The sequence below is a fragment of the Callorhinus ursinus genome, unplaced genomic scaffold (genome assembly GCF_003265705.2).
Source record: "Callorhinus ursinus isolate GAN/ISIS: 27379988/994484 unplaced genomic scaffold, GSC_fseal_2.0 scaffold55, whole genome shotgun sequence".
Lineage (NCBI taxonomy): Eukaryota > Metazoa > Chordata > Mammalia > Carnivora > Otariidae > Callorhinus > Callorhinus ursinus.
This window is the reverse complement of record NW_027397117.1, coordinates 748,632-766,187: the sequence shown is the minus strand read 5'-3', so window position 1 is coordinate 766,187 and position 17,556 is coordinate 748,632. Positions and strand designations below refer to the sequence as shown.

Genomic DNA, 17,556 nt, shown 5'->3' with positions numbered 1-17,556 from the left:
CTTGTCAGCCCTGGTTGTACCCAAACATTATGTCCCCCCCCACCTCCCGTCACCACGTTCCACACAGACGCTGACAGGGCGCTCTCTCTCTCTCACCTGCATGGGCTGTTGATGCCCCGAAGGGATGGTGACAGAGGTGTTCAGCCAGCTGGGACTCTGAGACCCAACGCGGTGCCAGAGAGTGGATGGGGCACTGCCCGCAGGACTCTCCAGCAGGAGATTGAGCTTAGTACCCTCTCCGAGGCCATACATGTGGTAGGGAAACTCCACACAGATCGCAGCCGGGGCACAGAAGGGCCGGCTCACCAGTCTGAAAGACTGGCCCGCCTTAGAGAACTTGTCGGCCTCCACGTAAATATAGTGACCTTCCAGGCGGAAAAGAAGGGAATCGAAAGGGTAAGATGACAAACCTCCACAGGACAGCCTAGTGTTTTCTCTCACAACACCGTGCTTTCCAAAGAGGGTCTGATGCAAACACGCAAACTCCCTACATTGTAGCAGGGTTGGGTTTTTTTGTTTTGTTTTGTTTTTTCCCCTGCTTGTTTTGGACTTCTAACTGAAGAAGGCAAGATCAGAAAGAAAGGGAAAACCAAGCCAGCAGCCCAGACTCCTTTGCTGGCTGCATCAGTAAATGTCTTGACTGAAAATGAGAGTGTGGATTTTGAAGCCTTGGGCTCAGCGAAGTGAGATGCCTGCATTTTCTGAGGGGGGGGGTAGTTCAGGGACCCCACAGCCAAGAGAATCTTTAACTCACTCTACTTCTGTCATCTCCACAGCTTGGGCCCCATGGCAGCTTCCCAGGAAATACCTGCGGGCTGATCTTCACCACCTACAATATCTTCTCCCGTCAATCCAGCCAACCCCCCAGCTGGGACAAAACTCAGTAATTTGTTGGCTGGAGGGGTCCTGAATCTCCTCACCTTCAAAAGCGCCTGCACCCTGGATGTGCATACTTTTATTTCCCCGGGTCCAGCGTCCGCCATCCCCTAATGCCTGGGCCCAGTCACAGAAGGGATGGGCATCATCTTCAAAGTCACACTGAGGAAAGCTCTCTAGGGGGTCAAAATGGGAGATGTGAGCAACGTGGGCCATGCTCTCTATTCCTCCCCCCCCCGCCCACCCCGTCCCAGCCCCAGTTCTGAGCGATCTGGTCCTCCCGGGCCTTGTTCTCACCCCCACAGGGAGCAGTGCTGATTGCATCCACTGCCACAGCTGGCTCTGGGGTCTCTCCAAACACACCCACCAAGGTGAACTGAAGAGAGAGAGAAAGGGTGCTGGGAGTGAAGAACCAGCCCAAAAGCCCCAACCCTCCCCCCACCTAATTTTATTCTATTCAGGAACCCAGGCACCCTGCTCCCAGGGCCCAGATCCTCAATCCGTTTCAATATCAGAGGTGCCTACCATGTGCAAGGAATGCTGACCTCTTTGCTCGTCTGTACCTGAATTTGTCCCTGGCCTGTGTAATTGACAGAAACAGGCTGCCAGTTGGGTCCAGGTTGTCCTGAGAAGAGAGTGTGTTTCCGGATGCTGCCTGCAATGGAAGGAATCCGAGAAATAACTGACTTATTAAGGGGACTGAAAAATGACTTCAAACCTATACTCAGGGACGCCTGGGTGGCTCAGTTGGTTAAGCGACTGCCTTCGGCTCAGGTCATGATCCCAGGATCCTGGGATCGAGTCCCGCATCAGGCTCCCCCTGCTCTGCGGGGAGCCTGCTTCTCCCTCTGCCTCTGCCCGCCACTCCCCCTGCTTGTGCTTTCTCTCTCTCTCTCTGTCTCTGTCAAATAAATAAATAAAATCTTAAAAAAAAAAAAACAAAACCTATACTCAGAAGGATGAGTAGCACAGAGACTACTTGGGAGTGTATCCTTCTCTCCCAAATGCAAACACAACCTTCTCTCTCACTCTCCTGACACTTGTATCTGTTGTTCCAGAAGCCGGTGCTCTCCTGGCTCCCTGATTCCACTCCATGGAGTAACCTTGCATATATCCTAGATTTCCCTAGACTCTGAGGGATGCCCCATAGTTTCCCGTCAACCCAACCCTGGGAGATGAGCCTCAGGTCCGTGTAAAGCCAGCGACTGCCAGTCTTACCCAAGACGGAAGCATAGACGGTGAGGGCTGCACCAGGTGACTGTCCATGGAGGATGTAGTGGAAGGACAGACTCAGACAGCCAGAGGAATGGCTCAGGGGGCTCAGGAGGACAGATTTCTGCCCCGGTTTTGCATTCTTGGGGTCCAGGAGCATGTAGAAGCCACCTACGAAGTAAAAGGCCAGTAAGGTGGGGTGGCTGAAATTGGGGGAGTCCCGCACAGGGATAGGGCCCTGTGCCGGCAGGGGTCCTGGGCCTGGGAAGCCCCAACAGCTGCCTAGGATCAGCCAGCGCTGAGGTGGGCCTACATCTGGCCAAGGCCTTCGAGCCTTCCGGAAACGCTTGGCAAGAGTGGCTTATGAAATGCGGCATCCTCTCAAAAGCAGCAGCCAGAACCCTGCCCTTTGGGTTCTGATGCTTTAGGTCCCCGAGAGTCATGCCCTCTTCCTTTTCTTGACCCACTGGATATAGTTGATTCACAGACTAGCGAGAGAGGGCCGGTCCAAGGCCCAGAACCGAGCATCTCCCCACCCTACCGACCCCAGCAGCTCAGGCAGCCAATCAGCTTGGACCTCGCTCCCTCGCTCCGTGACGCAACTGGTAGCCGGGGAGGAGAATAAGGCTGCGCAGGCGTGCTGGTCCCTGACTCCCTCGCGTTCCTGCCGGGTGAGCGCGCTCGCACCCGGCCTGGAAAGGCGGGCTTCGGGGAAGCAGAAAAGAGGGTTTGAGGGGAGGGAGTGGGGGGTGGGGAGTGGGAGAGAAGAGAAAAGAGAGGAAACAGCAGGGAAGGAGGAGGAAGGGGAAGGAAGGAAATGGTAAGTGGTGAAAGAAAACGCAAGGAGGGCGACGCTGGGATATCTGGTTGGTGGAAAGAAGCAGGAGAAAAAGAAAGGGAAGATGGAAAAATACGAAGCAAGAGGGAAAAAGCAAGAGAGAGAAAATTAAAACAACCGCCAACATTTACTGGGCTTGGCCTGGGGTGCTGATGCTGCGGGGCGGGGTGATGCAGAGATGGGCTGGCCCGCCCTGCTTTCCAGGGCGTCTGAGTGAAGGGGAGAGGGGGTTCTCCAGGTCTTTCTAGAAGGCAGACCTCAGGCAGCGGGAAAGGGCACGGGAAGGAGAGCATGCCCTTGGAGTGAGCCGAAGGGGCTTATGGGCGGTGGGGGGAGACGGAGGGGAAGAGGGAAGAACAGGAAAACGAAGGGGGATGATTGAGAATGGAAAAATGCAAAGGGACGGAGAACAAAGAAGTGGGAATTTAGAAAAGAAATTAGGGAGCGTGGGTTAGGATTCGTTTGTGGGACGGTAGGGGGGGAAGCTGAGTGTGTGGAGTTTGCTTTCTGCTGAGTAACTTGAGCTGACAGAGTTTTGAGGTTGCTGGCGTTCACCCCAGGCCATCCCTGGGCAGTTACTGTTAGGCAAACATCGTAAACTCCTGCAGAGGTCACTAGAAGCCCAGAAAGGCAAAGGATGGAAATATGGCCATTACTCACTACCAGGGCTAGAGAAATCCTCAGGCCACACGTTCGGCACCCCGGACGACCCCTTCTTCTGGACCCACTTGGCCCCAGAGGCTGTTGGGATCCAGCTCCAGCCACAGAGATCATTTGGAACATCGAAGCTGCACGTCTGCATCATGCAGACTGAAGGGAAGAAGAGCGGGGAGGATTTAGCTTTTTCTAGGAGGATGCAGCTCCAAAAAGCATGCCTCAGCCTGGGGTCAGAATTCTGAGTTCCAGCCTGTGTCCTACTGTCAGCCATGGTGGGCTCTTGAAGCAGATACAGTCCCAGCCCTTAGCAGTTCATTCCTGGGACAGATTATTTAAGCTGCCTGTTAGTTTCCTCATCTATAACTGGGAACAACAGTACCCACCTGTCGTAAGTTAGATCGTTTGTGGAGAGCAACTAGCATAATCCTGTGCTCAGTGTTAGTTCCTTGCACTCAGGTTCTGGAATTTTCCTTCACTTGAATTTGCTCCCCTTGAGTCTCTAAAGCCCTCAGCTTAGAGGGCTGATCCTGGGTGAATCTGGGGTAATAGCTAGGGTGACCAGACATCCAGTTTGGGCCAGGAACTGAGGGTTTCCTGAGATGCAGGATTTTCAGTGCAAAAAAAGGGACAGCCCAGGGCAAACTGGAATGGTTGGTCACTCTAGGAAAGGTATTACCACAACCCCGTTAAAAGAGAACCTCTCTTTAGGTGTGGCTGCTTCAGGATTCAGAGATGTGAGACGTAGAGGCAGAGGGAAGCATGTAGCCCCAACTCTGGGAGAAAGCAGGACCGTGATCCCTGAGCTACTTCTGCCACGCTGGGCAGCTGGTGGAGGCAGAGAGGAAGAGGGACAGGGGCTTACTGCGATTGCAGGAGCCCCGATGGATAGAGATGGCATCCAGAGAGATGTCCAGGTAAGCCGTGCTGCCCCTCACTCCCTCAAACACCACCTGTGGGAGAAAGCAGGGGACCACCCACCCTGTAAGGTCCTTTGCCTCAGGCTCCCAGTTTTCCTGCCTGAATTCAGATGGCCCAGCCCCGCGCCCCCTCCTTGCTCCGGGCCCTCCTGCCCACCCCCCCACACACCCAGGTTCCCCCCCGCCCTGGGACCCAAGGCTCTGGCCTCAGCCTCACCCGGCTGGGCAGGACAAGCCCCATAGGCACCGTGACAGCGATGGGCATCCAGGAGGGGCTCTGGGTGTTAATATGCTTCCAGAGCAGGCTGGGGTGCTTTTTCTTGGTGTCCCTGAACAGTAGCAGTCTGAGCTGGGCGCCCCACGACAGCCCGAACATGTGGTAGGCGAAGTGCACGCAGAGGGGGCCTTGCTCCCATATGGGGGGGCTGCGTAGGCGGGCCACCCCGCCCCGGTGGAAGGTGCTTGAGTTCATGTGCAGGTAGTATCCCTCTGGGGGAGGCAGAGCCCAGGATGGTGAGGAGGCCCTGCCACCCCTGACGGCTGCCTCTCCCACCCCCATCCAGAGTCCAGGCACCCCCTTCCAGCTGCCTCCCTTCTCCCTATGCCCAGGTCTGCCCGACCCCAGCTCCCAGCTGTCTCCCTAAACCTTAGGCTTCCTCACCTCCATTAGGGTACCCCCCGGGGGGACCAGTGCTGCCGGTGGGGGAAGGCCCACTGGTTCGAATCCAGTCCCCGTCATCTGTGGACACTTGGGTCCAATCACAGAGGGGTTTGGAGTCATCCTCAAAGTCACACTGGGTGAGAATAGCTGGGAAGAAAAGACTGCCCTGAGGCCAGGATGGGGGAGGGGCCAAACTGGGGTCTGGGGGTTGGCCCAGTTGCTAAGTGCAGAGAAGGCAGCCACTAGGAGATTTAGGGTCCAGAGCAGAGCTTCTTAAAAGAGAATCTGAGAAATAAGAATCTCTTAGGAGAAATTCAGGGTGGGGGTCAGGGCAGAATGACTTCTGGGACAGGGGTCACAAACTGAGGTTCCAGGGGCTGGATTCCCCCGGGGGAGGGACAGGCTTTGTCTGGGTGCATACATTTTGTTGTCAATTTGAACGTGACTGTCCCAGGTAGGGCTTGGCCTGTACTCCTCCATGTTTCCTCCACCCTCTAACATTCACTACATGTCTGTGCCACCACTCAGCCCCAAGGGCACTGGAGGTGGCCACCCCTGAGGGCAGAGAGAGATCTGAACGGTGCTGGTTTCCAACTCACAGTTATCCCTAGAGCTGCGAGCAACTGCCTTCCAGTCCGCAGGCTTCTCTTTCCTTGGGGTTGGTTTGGAGAAAGAAAAAAGAAAAAGAAAAAAAAGGGGGAATACTTCTCATTATCAAGAATCATAAACCTTGATGAGCGTGAGCTTTCTGAGCGGTCACTCATGGAAGACTTCCTTTCGTGTTCGCCGAATTGTACCAAAGTGTAGGCAGTGAGCGTATATTTACTTGTCTTCTTTAAGGTTTTCAAAAGGCCACCCAGCCTCCCCATGTTAAATTCTCATCTATCTCCTAAAGAAAAGAAAAAGCGTCTCCCCTCCGAGCTCCTCCGAGCTCCTCCCATCCCCGCGGTTTCCCTCGGCTCCTCTGTGCCCGAGGTACCATGAGTGGTAGAGGCTCGCTCAAGGAGGAACCAGTTCCTGTGTTTGGAGATCCTACAGCGGTACTTAAATGTTGGCACCTGGGGAAGCTCCTTCCTTCGGGCTGAGAGTGGGGATTCTGTGGGTCCCAGGCTGCCCGGTGGGTGGCAGGTGGTCCTCGGCTACAGGCCACTGAACATATAGATGAGTTACAGAGGGATGGCCCCTCCGAGCCCTCTGAACCCCGCAGAGAAGCCAGCTTCCCCTCCCCAGGTGGCACGGGCCAAACCCAACAGCGATCCCCTTTACTTGTTCAAGTTCTACTCGCTCAAATCCCCCCAGACAAGCTCCAGGATACCAAGCCATCCATCATGTCTCGCTGCCTCTACTTGAAGTGTCCTATCTGCTGAATTTGCTCTGGGTTCGGCCCATTTTCTGAGAGCCCCAGCTCTCTCTCCTCTCTGTCTCCCCAGCTCCGTGCCTCCTCCCTCTCTCTCACGTCTGGGCTCTGTCCCGTTCCCCCTGAGCTGCTCACACCCCTCAGTTCCAGGCTCTTGGGCTGCAGGGCTCCCCCCACCATTCCTGTTTATCATTCTCTTCCCAGGGCTATGCCCTTTGTGGTTACCCTGCTTGCCCCCTCTAGCTTTGCCTCTCGCTCTCCCTCGGAGCCACCCCTAATCCCCCCCTGAGCCCAGCTTACCGGACAGGGGCAGGAATGTGGCCCCGGGCCCAGGCAGCCCCCACCAGCAGCACCAGAGTCCAGACTGGAGGAGCCATGCGGGACCTCAGAGGCGGCTCTCAGGGGAGAGGGGAAGGCACAGTAAGCCCAGACCACTTTATCCACCCCTGACCCTCCTCACTTGACAGCCTTCGGAGGATGCCGTGAAAACCAGACAGAGAACACGGGAGCGCTCTGGGAAATGGAAACTACAAGGGTGGAAATGTAAAAATCCAACGGAGAGAAATGAAATGAGAGCAGGAGAGAAGGAAAGCAAGAAAGACACTCGGAGAATCCGTCCGGGAAGTCTAACATCCAACCAAAAGAGTTCAAAATAGAACCAAGGAGAAGAAAAGGCTTAAGAGAAACCACACAAGAAGATTTCTCGGGACCGAGATACAAGTCTCTTGATTAGAAGGGGTCTCGCATGATGAATGCAAGGACACCCACGGAAGGCATGTCATAAGATTTGAGAGTAGCAGGGGGCAAGAGAAGACCCTAACCACTTTCAGATAGAAAAAAGCAAGTCACATACTAAAGGATCAGGAAGCAGCGTCAGGCTTTTCAATAGCAACCATGGGTTCTAAGAGGCCGTGGAACATTGTCTTCAGAATTCCAACAGAAAATCACTTCAAACCTAAAATTCTATAGGGGGCAACAGCGGCATAAACGATTGGCTGGTCAAATAAGGTGGGACTGGAAACGCTTAATGGCAAAGAACAGAAAAACACAAGTCCCAGAGTGCCAGACGAGCCACCAGCCAGTAAACATCAGAAAAGATGTTCTGCTTCACTTGTACTAAGGAAAATGCTAATCAAAACTACAACTGTGATGGTGACCACCATTTAAGAGACTGAAAGCGTTGCGCGTTGGCCAGGATGTAGGTAGACACACTCAAACACTCTGACGCTAAGACTGTAGGGTGGGGAAAACTTCTTGGAAGGTAATGCGACAGTGACTCTCAAACTTTCTAGCGTGCATGGTTTTGACCCCGCCTTACCTTTCTAGGAATCTCCCCACAGAAATCCGTGTGTATTTGCCCAAATCTGGGCACACCTCAAAGATGATCACTGTGGCATGGCTTATAATGGGGAAAAAAAATCGAGATTACTTAAATGTTTACCAGCAGATAGGCAGTTGGATCATAGTCAAGGAATATTTTTCATATGAAGGAATATTATGGAGGTATTAAAAAGAATGGCGCTCCTCCAAAAATTAAAAATAGGCTTATCATAGGGTCCAGCAATTGCACTTCTGGGTGCGTAGACCCAAAAGAATTGAAAGCAAAGACTTGAAGAGATGCCTGGACACCCATGTTGATAGTGGCAGTACTCACCATTGCCAGAAGGTGAGAGCAACCCAAGAGTCCACAAAACAAACAAAATAGGGTGTATTCATACAATGGGATATCATTCCATCTTTGAAGTGAAGGAAATTCTCACACAGGCTACAACCTGGAGGACACAATGCTGAGTGAAACGAGCCTGACACAGAAGGACAAATAGCATAGGATTCCACCTATCCAAGGTACCTACAGCAGTGAAACTCATACAGACGAGAAGTAGAACGGCGTTTGCCGGGAATAGGGAGCTAGTGCTCCCTATTCTGTCCCAAACTGGGACAGAATTTCAGTTTGGGGAGATGAAAGGTTCTGTGGATGGCCTGTGGTGATGGTTGCACAATGTGAATGTACTTAATGACGCTGAACGGAACGCTTAAAAATGGTTAAGACGAGGGGCGCCTGGCCGGCTCAGCGGGAAGAGCACAAGACTCTTGATCTTGGGGTCGTGAGTTCGACCCCATGTTGGGGATAGAGATTACTTTGATTAGAAGATTTTAAGATTTAAAAATGGTTAAGAAGATAAATTTTATGTTATGAGTCTATTTCCACAGTTAAAATTTTTTTTTCAAAAATATCACTTGATGGGCGCCTGGGTGGCTCAGTTGGTTAAGCGACTGCCTTCGGCTCAGGTCATGATCCTGGAGTCCCGGGATCGAGTCCCGCATCGGGCTCCCTGCTCAGCAGGGAGTCTGCTTCTCCCTCTGACCCTCTTCCCTCTCGTGCTATCTCTCATTCTCTCTCTCTCAAATAAATAAATAAAATCTTAAAAAAAAAAAATCACTTGACGTTCTAACACTGTTTGTTAAAGTTCATTCCTGACTTAAGAAAGATAGGATGGTAGATGGTAGATCCGTATGTTCTGATGGTGGAAAGAGGAGCTGCATGTTATCAAATGAAAGAGCCCAAAGAGTCCAGAACACAGACAACAGGAGGGACAAGCCAGCTCCGGGAAGGGAGGGAGTGGGGAGGGGACCTCGCTGAGGCATGTTTAGCAGCCTCTGTTTTTTGAAAGATTTGATTTATTTATTTGACAGAGAGAGAGAAGGAATAAGCGGGGGGAGCAGCAGAGGGAGACTAAGAAGCAGGCTCCCCGCTGAGCAGGGAGCCTGATGCGGGGCTCGAATTCAGGACCTTGGGATCATGACCTGAGCCAAAGGCAGACACTCAGCGAACTGAGCCACCCAGGCGCCCCTGAAGATTTTATTTTTAGTAATCTCTACACCCAAGGTGGGACTCAAACTCATAACCCTAAGATCAAGGGTCGCAGGTGCCACTGACTAAGCCAGCCAGGAGCCCATAGCGGTCTCTGTTCTGTCTGTGAAATAGGAGGCGAGTGGAGAAGGCTCTGGTGGCAAGCAGGCCACAGCAGTACCCCTCTCGGGGGGGCTCCATGCCAGTCCTGCCCACAGCCAACTCACCCCTACCTTCCAGCTCGCGCTCATGCGGGCCGCCCTCCTCTGGCCCAGGCCTTCCCACCTTGCCGCAGCACACTTTACAATCATCAGGGCTTCTCTCCACACACACCCCCTGAGGGGCTGGCCGGTGGCCAGGCAGATAAACACTCTGGTAGAGAGAGTGTGGAGGGGGTCCCTGCCCCAGGTCACTGGAGACAGGAAGGGAAGGCTTTTGGAAAGAGGTGACACTTGAGAGGCTTTCTAAACCACAAAGACATGGTAATGAGGCAAAGAAGTTGGAAAGGCACATCCAGGAAGAGAGAACGTTCCAGGCTTAGAGGGAGAATGACATTTTTGAAGAATGGTCTGGTGGGGGGAGGGGAGGGCGCCCGGGTGGCTCAGTTGGCTAAGCATCTGATTCTTGATTTCAGCTCAGGTCCTGATCTCTGGGTCTTGAGATCAAGCCCTGCGTGGGGCTCAGAGCTCAATGTGGAGTCTGCTTGAGACTCTCTCCCTTTCCCTCTATCCCTATTGCACCCTGCCCAGCCAGACCATGCACACACGCACGCATGCACACACACACACACACGTGCTCTCTCTAAATAAATAAAATCTTAAAAAAAGAAAGGAATGGCCTGTGTGTGTGTGTGTGTGTGTGTGTGTGTGTGTGTGTGTGTAACACTGGGAGGAGGCAGGGGCTCTGTCTTGGAGAACCTTTGAGGAGCCACCAAAAGTTTTTAAACAACCAGGGTGACTTGATCTGACTGGCAGCTCGGGCAGCCTGAGCAGCTGTGGACCCAAGGGGACCTGGCTGGAGCTGGGGACACAGGAGAGGAGGCTGTCAAGGGTGAGAGATGGTGGTGTAGTTGGACGCTAACATTGAGACAGCAGGAGTGTGGACATGAGTGGATCGAGAATTTTCCGGGAGCCAGAAACAGCCATTCTTGCAGGCTAACCTCACTGGACCTCATGTCCTCCTCACTGCGAAATTGTTGTCCCCATTTTCCATGTGTAGAAACTGAGCTCCGGAGAAACGAATCCAGATTTCCATATCCCAGCACACCCAGGTGTTCCTAGAAACCTTCGGTTTCCCTCCCTTCACCTCAGCAGACCCCTACTCTTTGCCATCAAATCGATGCCCAGGGCACCGGGCCTTTGCCCCTGGCAAGTGACGGTGATGCCTGGGGCAGCCATTCTCACGAGCTGTCAGGGAGGGGCCAGCAGGGTCGTGCACCAGGCGTTGAAGACGAAAGTCCCAAACCCCCTCACAGTCCTGGGGACTCCTGCTCAAATGAGCACCAATAGGACCACGGAGGGGTCAGACCTGGGGAGAGAGAGAGAGATCCTCTGCCTCTTGACATCAGAGCGGGACATGTAAAGGATGCCCAGCCGCGACCCTGATCGACCTTTCCTCCATACCAGGTTAGGAGAGCAATCAAAAGAGGGAAAGAGGGCGCCTGGGTGGCTCAGTCGTTAAGCGTCTGCCTTCAGCTCAGGTCATGATCCCAGGGTCCTGGGATCGAGCCTCACATCGGGCTCCCTGCTCCGCGGGGAAGCCTGCTTCTCCCTCTCCCACTCCCCCTGCTTGTGTTCCCTCTCTCGCTATGTCTCTCTCTGTCAAATAAATAAATAAAATCTTTAAAAAAAAAAAAAAAAGAGGGAAAGAGCCAGGAAATGGTTAACCCAGGGAAGAGCCACCAAAGCCAATTGATCCACAGCCCCTCCTGGTTGGGCAATAAGTCCTCTGAGGGCTGCTTCCGCTGACCTCCCTTTGGCGCCATGGACAGTTCCAGCTTCCAACCTGTCTGGGGCGGGGGTTGGTGTGCAAGGCAGGACAGAACAGGATGGCGGCGTGGAAAGGCACCACTGGGCCCTGCATTTTGAGGGGTCGGGAATGCGCAAGGCCCCCGAGAGTTTGTCACTTGTCAAGCCTAGCAGCTGCAAGCATAGTGTGAGGGACCCCGGCATGTGGAATAAAAACCCCCGGAAGTGCTCCAGAGAATTTACGTCAGTCTTGGCTTCGCTATGTTTCCTTGGACCCTTCACTCACCCTCTCCAGGCCTTAGTTTGCTCTTCTGCAAAATGGAGAGACTAGCATAGCTAAGTTTTTTTTTTTTTTTTTTTAAAGCGGAAATTGCGTGCAGGTCATGTAATTCATTTTACTAATCAATTTTTAAAAATCAAGAAGTGAGAGTTCATGGACATTTGGGCATGACTCACATAAGTTGGGAAACCATACTACTGTCTGCTTTTCTATTGCCAATCATCTTTCCTAACATCATTTTATGATGGAATTTTAGAGGAATTAGCCTCAACCAGCTGGGAAAAACGTAGTTAACATTCAGCTTAGATTCCAATGTCTAAGAGGCCCCATTTAGCTAATTCAAATCCAGCAACACTTGTCTGCTGTGATGCTTAGAGGATTCTGAGTAGTTCCAGGAAAATCTTAGGTGATCTGTGGGCTGGGGTCAGACAGGTGCATTTGGTCAGCCTGATGCTCAGGCCCAGGGAGGGAGTTTGGGCCAATAGGCGGCAGTCAGGGTGGGAGCTAGGGCTGCAGGAGGTGGCTGAGTTGGTCCCGAGCACTGGGAGACTTGGGTGGTGGGGAGGGTAGGAGGGAAAAAAGTGGGAGCCCAAGGCAGTAGATGATGTGGGGAGGAGGTTTTTTTTTTTTTAAAGATTTATTTATATATTTGAGGAGGGGCAGAGGGAGAGAATCTCAAGCAGACTTCCTGCTGAACAAGGGTCTTGATCCCATGACCCATGAGATCATAACCTGAGCCAAAACCAAGAGTCAGACACTCAACCAGCTGAGCCAGCCAGACGCCCCTTGGGGAGGCGTTGATGCTGAGATGGATGGGCCTCCTTCTTTCTCCCCTCCAGCCACTCCCTCTACTCTCCTTTCCCTCTGATCCCTGCTTCTGCTAGAAGAGGGAACAGAAGTCAGAGAGCCTGGCTCCTGGTCTTTATCTTCCTCAGTGTCTTACGGCCTGGGCCAGGCCCATAATCTCTCCGGGTCTCGGTTTCTTCCTCTGCAAAATGGAGATCCTCTACCATCTCTGCCCTCCTCGTGCAGTTAGGAGAATAAATAAGAAAATGCCCAGGAAAGCACCCATGATCTTACATACATCTTACATTACAATCGCAAAGCGCTCTATCAACAGAAGACATCTCCATTAAACAATTATGTAACCCACTGACTCAGAACTGGGCCGCCCTGGCTCCCGTCCTGCCAGGAAGTTAGAAGAGCTGGCTCCGCCATTTACCTGGTGGAACTTGGTTGTATTTTTCCCCATCTGGCAAATGGGGATGATACCTGATGATACCTAAGGGCCCCCCGTTTCGTGGACTTGTGGTGAGAATCGCAGCAGATCATGTAGGCACCAGAGTTTAATATGTTGTGGATCATCATAATAATAGCACAGAAGAAAGTTCACATTCCCAGCCCACACTTGAAGACCCTCTGAAATCTGACAACACCCTCCTTGTGTATGTGTGTCTCTTTGCAAGGACATGGGCCCTCACCAGGTCCTTCCCGTCCCGGGCCTGTCCACATGCAGTCACATACCAAGCTGGCTATACCCTTAATGAGCTCGTGTCTTTTCGCCTCCAGGGGAATCCCAGGAGGACCCTGGGCTGCGAAAGGCATAGATTGTCATTTCATGTTTTCCTAACACTTGGTGCAAAAGCTGCCACATAGTTGGCACTCCGTAAATGTGGAATAAATGAGTTATGTTTTTAATGTTTTAACATACTGGCCCGGGGCATATAGTTCAGGTTCCATTGACTTTTTTTTTTTTTTTTTTTTTTGTAATAGAAAGCAGTAAGTAGTCTGAAGAGAAGTCAAGGAATAAGGTAGGTGGCCCTGACTTGTGGGGAAAAAAGATCCAGGTACTAGGTGGGCCTGGGGATGTCTAGGTGGCCCATCAGGCTAAGGTGTGCTTGGGGGTTATGAGTCCTAAACCTTGTGTTTGGGTCCTAGCTGCGGGTATTAGCAGCATGCCTTGGGTTTCAGGATAACTGTCTTAGTTTTGACGTTGCTATCGAGAAAGACAGATTCCTCCCTTCCTGATTCACAGCAGTGGGACAAGAACCAGATGCCATCTGTGGAAACTGCAATACAAATTTTTATTGGAATGTGCAAAGATCAGAGCCCTAAGAGTTCTTTCCCTTGTAGATTTTGCTAACATTTCCCAGTAGGGCCTGAAGAGGGCACTGTACCCCAGGAGCTGGGTTGGCCAGGGTGAAAATTCTCCTTTGGGTCCACCTCTCCGTTGATTCCTCCCACCGCGCTTCACCACGGCTCCCAGCACCCACATATACATGGCAAATACCCTCCAAGCCTACCCATAATTTGCCCTGCTGCAGATGGCAAAAATTCTCTCTTTTGCATATTTTCAGGGGTGCAGGCTGACTTCTCTAAGTTTTGTGATAGGAGCAGAAAGACTGATCCCCACATACATGATAATGGTCAGGACTGCTGTCGGGTGGTACGCTGCAGCTGAAGCATAATTTCTGAGAAGGAATTTGAGGTGGATTGTTGGAGTAATGGGTGAAATTAGAAGTAGGGGTGGAGAGCGGAAGCTCAGTTAGTTTGTTCCGTGTCCCGCAACCCAGGGGAACAGGGCACAGGTAGGGATTATGAGGAAGGATAAGCAGAAGAGGAAAGGGGTAAGAGCTGGGGGCACTGGGGGTTCCTGCTGTCTTGGCTTTGGGCAGTTAGTTTATTTCTTCATCTGTTCCATGGGAATGACAGTGGAAACTTTCTCATAGAGTTGTGCAAGGAATAAAATGAGGTCATGTAAGCAAACCACCTAGAATAGCCCTGGGCACAGAGTGAGTGTTCAGCGAGACCGCTGTCGGGGACCATGGCTCCTTCTGCAAGTTCCAGGGGAGGGCATTAATGGTGACCATCCCCAGGCAAGGAAAGGGGTCAGCTGGATTGAGAGGTGGCAAAGGCTGATGCGGGAATGTGGCTTTAGCCAGAGGCACCACAGAGAAGAAGCGAGAAATAAGTAAGGGCCCAGTGGCCAGGACTGGAAGCTACCACCAGCCCCTCTGGGGGCTCCTGGTTCCTTGATGGCAGCTGTAGCTCACGAAAGAGGGTTACCAGCTGCCTACTGAGGAATAGCCTTGAATGGAACCACCTTATTGACCAGCGTGGGCAGAGTTTGTGGCCTCAGGCCCAGTGGGGTCAAGAGGTCAGACAGGCTATGCGAGGCAGCACGTAGGGCCCGACCCCCTCCACCTCTAGTTTTCCAGGACTGTGGCCTGCTGCCAGCATGGGAGCAGGGCCAGGGAAGTAGGGAGCTCCCGGGGAAACAGAAAAGTCAAGAGCCATGTTGTGATTTCAGTTCTTGCCAGTGAGATTGAAAAATACACAAAACTTGGACCCAGTGAGAGCCAGGGGCCAGCCCCCATCCCATCTTCATGGCTCCCACCACCCTTCGTCCAGTGGCTCTCGCTGTCGTGGGAGTATCCATGAGACCTGGAGAATTCATGGCTTGCCACCTAAATTCTCCAGTCCCTCCTGTCCCTGCCTCATAGGTGCAAAAAGAGATATTTGCCCTCCAGTTTGTCCTGGCATCACCGCTCGGCAGGGCACCAAGGTGAGTTTGGGTGTCTCCCCAGCAGGGCTCTGTCCCCAAGCTTAAGCTGATTTCCTCCGACTTCCTCCTGCTTTGGGGCCTCAGGCTGGCCCTGTGACATCCTTAGATCTGAGTTGAGCTCTGGACAGTTCCTCTGGCCCTTGAGATGTCACCCGTGGCCGTGGAGTGTCCATGGGACAGGCTGGTGCTGAGCTGCTCACCCCTCGATGGGTCAGGAGTGGTGGTGCAGAGGCGTGGTACAGGCAGTGGTGGTGAGGGAGGTGGTGGACGTGCCCGGGGTGGGAGCACCTGGTCACCTGTCCCCTCTCCTGCAGGCCTCCCCCGTGTACAGCGTCAGCTTTCCCCGCAGGAAATTGGAGTAGATTCGGAAAAATTTGCACAAAGTATCAACAGTGAATGTTTGGAGTGGAGCAACAGAGGCTTCCTCTGGAAGGGAGATGGCCTCCTTCTGCCAAGGAGAGAACAAAAAAGTTATCGCAGTGCCGTGCAGCACCGGGGGAACCCTGGAGGGAGAAGGGATTCAGGACAGAACCAGAGGGGGGATGAGCAGGGCCCTTCCAACGAAAGTGCGGGCGAGGGAGGCTCCCACCCACCTGGGCTCCCAGCGCCCGAAGCAGGGAGGTGAGGCTGCGCAGGCTGCTGATGGCTTTGTCCACATGCAGCCGGAGGGTCTCAGATGGCTGCGAGGAGTTGGCCAACAGGGCCTGGCCCCGCAGGATGGCTTCTGAGAGCAGGGCCAGGCCCTGCCAGACTTCCACGGCCTGCTGCCCCACCTAAAGGAAATGGAGACTCGGGGTTAGTGGCCCAAACAAGCCCCTCCCTCTCAGCAGCCCCAAGCACCAAGCTGAGCAAAGTGAAGACTTAGAATCAGTTTGGTTGAATGAATGAATGAACAAAGAACAGAGAACAAATGAACGAACATATTGCGTCCAGCCCTCATCTTCTTCTGTCGTTCTCCCGAGCACCCCCTCAGGTTCCCAAGATGAGACTCCCCAAGAAGAGGGAAAAAACAAACTCACGTCCATCCTCTTCCAGGTATAGAAGTTAACCTTGGTGTCTGGGACGGTGATATTCTCACTGAAGCTGCAGCCTTGAGCACAGCCCATCTGAAATGCACGACCCGGGGTAAGGGGCGTCAGCCTCCCCAAAAGCTCCCTCCACCTTTGCCCCTTACCTAGCTTCCAGGTATGCACTGGGGGCTACCACTTGTATCACTTTTCCTGGGGGCTCTGGCTTCCCACCCCCATCCCTGAACCAAGTGCCAGGAAGGGACTCCAGTTCCTGGATCTTGGAGGAAACCCCTGGGCTCTTGAGAGTGAGTTCTGTGGAATGTCCTGAGGAGGGGGCCTCACCGTGACATTTTCGGCCTCCCTGGCCTCCAGGATGTACCGCTCCAGGACTCGGCTGTCACAAATGAGGCGAGGGGGGGCGCCCAGGACTGGGAGGCCCAGAGGAAGCAGCAGCAAGGACAGCAGAAGCAGCAGAGCAGGACATTCTAGAAAAGAGTGCCGGGCTGAGTGTGTGGGTTTGGAGGGGCACGTTCACACATCCCGCTCCTCTGCCCCCAGCGAGGCGCTCCCGACCCCCCACCTTCCCAGCGCTCAGGTTCTGCCTCCTCTGCCTTCATTCAATCCCGCTGCGACGCGCACCCCCCACCCCACCCCCCCAAACTACCGGCATCCACTTCTCCCGGCCAAACTTCAATCCCGGTGTGACAGAGGCTTCCCCTCTCGCAGATCCCGGTGATTGCTCCAAGACCCAGGTGTCAGCTTTCTCCCCACGCACGTAGCAGCCCCCTCTTTTCCCCGAACCCCGAAACTGCGTCCCAGTGTCCAGGTCAGATTTCACCTTTCCCAGGGGCTCCCTAAGCCCTGCCGGCACGTGGAGGCTGCCCCACCCCCCTTGCCCTTCCGGGGTCCTTGGCAAGTTGTCGGTCCTTGAACCCAGCCACCTCGGGGCCACTCGCCCCAGCGGTAAATTCCTGCTCAAACAGGGGCCCGGGCGGGCGGGGGCTCCTCCAGCCGGCGAGTACTCACCGCACGCCCCCATCTCCGCGCCTCCCCCGGCCCCTCAGCGACCAGGGGCTCGGCCGGCGCCCTTGCCGGGAGCCCTCATCCCGGGAAGCGCGGTGGAGCAGGGCCGTCCCCACGGCCCGAAGGAGGGGGCTGCCGAGCCGGGGTCGCACAGAGCGAGCGCAAGGCTCTTGGCCAGGGTCCGCGAGGACTGGCGCGCGGCGAGCGGCCGGGGTTGGCCCGGGGACTGCGGCTCCGCCGGGGGGTCGGGGCTGTTATCAGCATGTGTGCGTGCGTGTGTGGGGGTGGGGGGCAGGCTGCGTGCGTGAGGGGTCGCCAGAGGTAAGGGCCAGAGGGGTCAGA

At 53.9% G+C, this 17,556-nt stretch overlaps 2 protein-coding genes across 2 annotated transcripts in view; both read right to left on the bottom strand.

Annotated features, from left to right (window-relative positions):
* ZAN (zonadhesin) overlaps positions 1–6,895 on the bottom strand; it is a 33,376-nt gene extending 26,481 nt beyond the window's left edge. Inside the window, exons 1-11 of the mRNA XM_073884187.1 lie at positions 6,819–6,895; positions 5,761–5,813; positions 5,162–5,308; positions 4,718–4,989; positions 4,446–4,533; positions 3,587–3,736; positions 2,095–2,259; positions 1,440–1,531; positions 1,174–1,252; positions 921–1,052; positions 97–365 (exon numbers count right to left, since the gene is read on the bottom strand). Of these exons, the coding sequence (XP_073740288.1) occupies positions 97–365; positions 921–1,052; positions 1,174–1,252; positions 1,440–1,531; positions 2,095–2,259; positions 3,587–3,736; positions 4,446–4,533; positions 4,718–4,989; positions 5,162–5,308; positions 5,761–5,813; positions 6,819–6,895 (1,524 nt within the window). The remainder of the gene's footprint in view (positions 1–96; positions 366–920; positions 1,053–1,173; positions 1,253–1,439; positions 1,532–2,094; positions 2,260–3,586; positions 3,737–4,445; positions 4,534–4,717; positions 4,990–5,161; positions 5,309–5,760; positions 5,814–6,818) is intronic.
* An 8,027-nt stretch (positions 6,896–14,922) lies between these two features.
* Positions 14,923–17,351, bottom strand: EPO (erythropoietin). The gene is made up of 5 exons (XM_025864723.2): positions 17,218–17,351; positions 16,534–16,676; positions 16,201–16,287; positions 15,775–15,954; positions 14,923–15,629 (listed from the first exon to the last, which is right to left on the bottom strand). The coding sequence occupies exons 1-5, from the start codon at positions 17,228–17,230 to the stop codon at positions 15,474–15,476; spliced, it is 579 nt and encodes a 192-aa protein (XP_025720508.1). The 5' UTR covers positions 17,231–17,351; the 3' UTR covers positions 14,923–15,473.
* Between the last annotated feature and the right edge of the window lie 205 nt (positions 17,352–17,556).

Excerpts from the sequence above, each read along its gene's own strand:
- EPO (XM_025864723.2), bottom strand. Across the intron at positions 16,288-16,533 it reads GGGAGGCCGAAAATGTCACG|ATGGGCTGTGCTCAAGGCTG; the intron begins GTGAGGCCCCCT and ends CGTGCATTTCAG. Across the intron at positions 15,630-15,774 it reads TTCGGGCGCTGGGAGCCCAG|AAGGAGGCCATCTCCCTTCC; the intron begins GTGGGTGGGAGC and ends TCTCCTTGGCAG.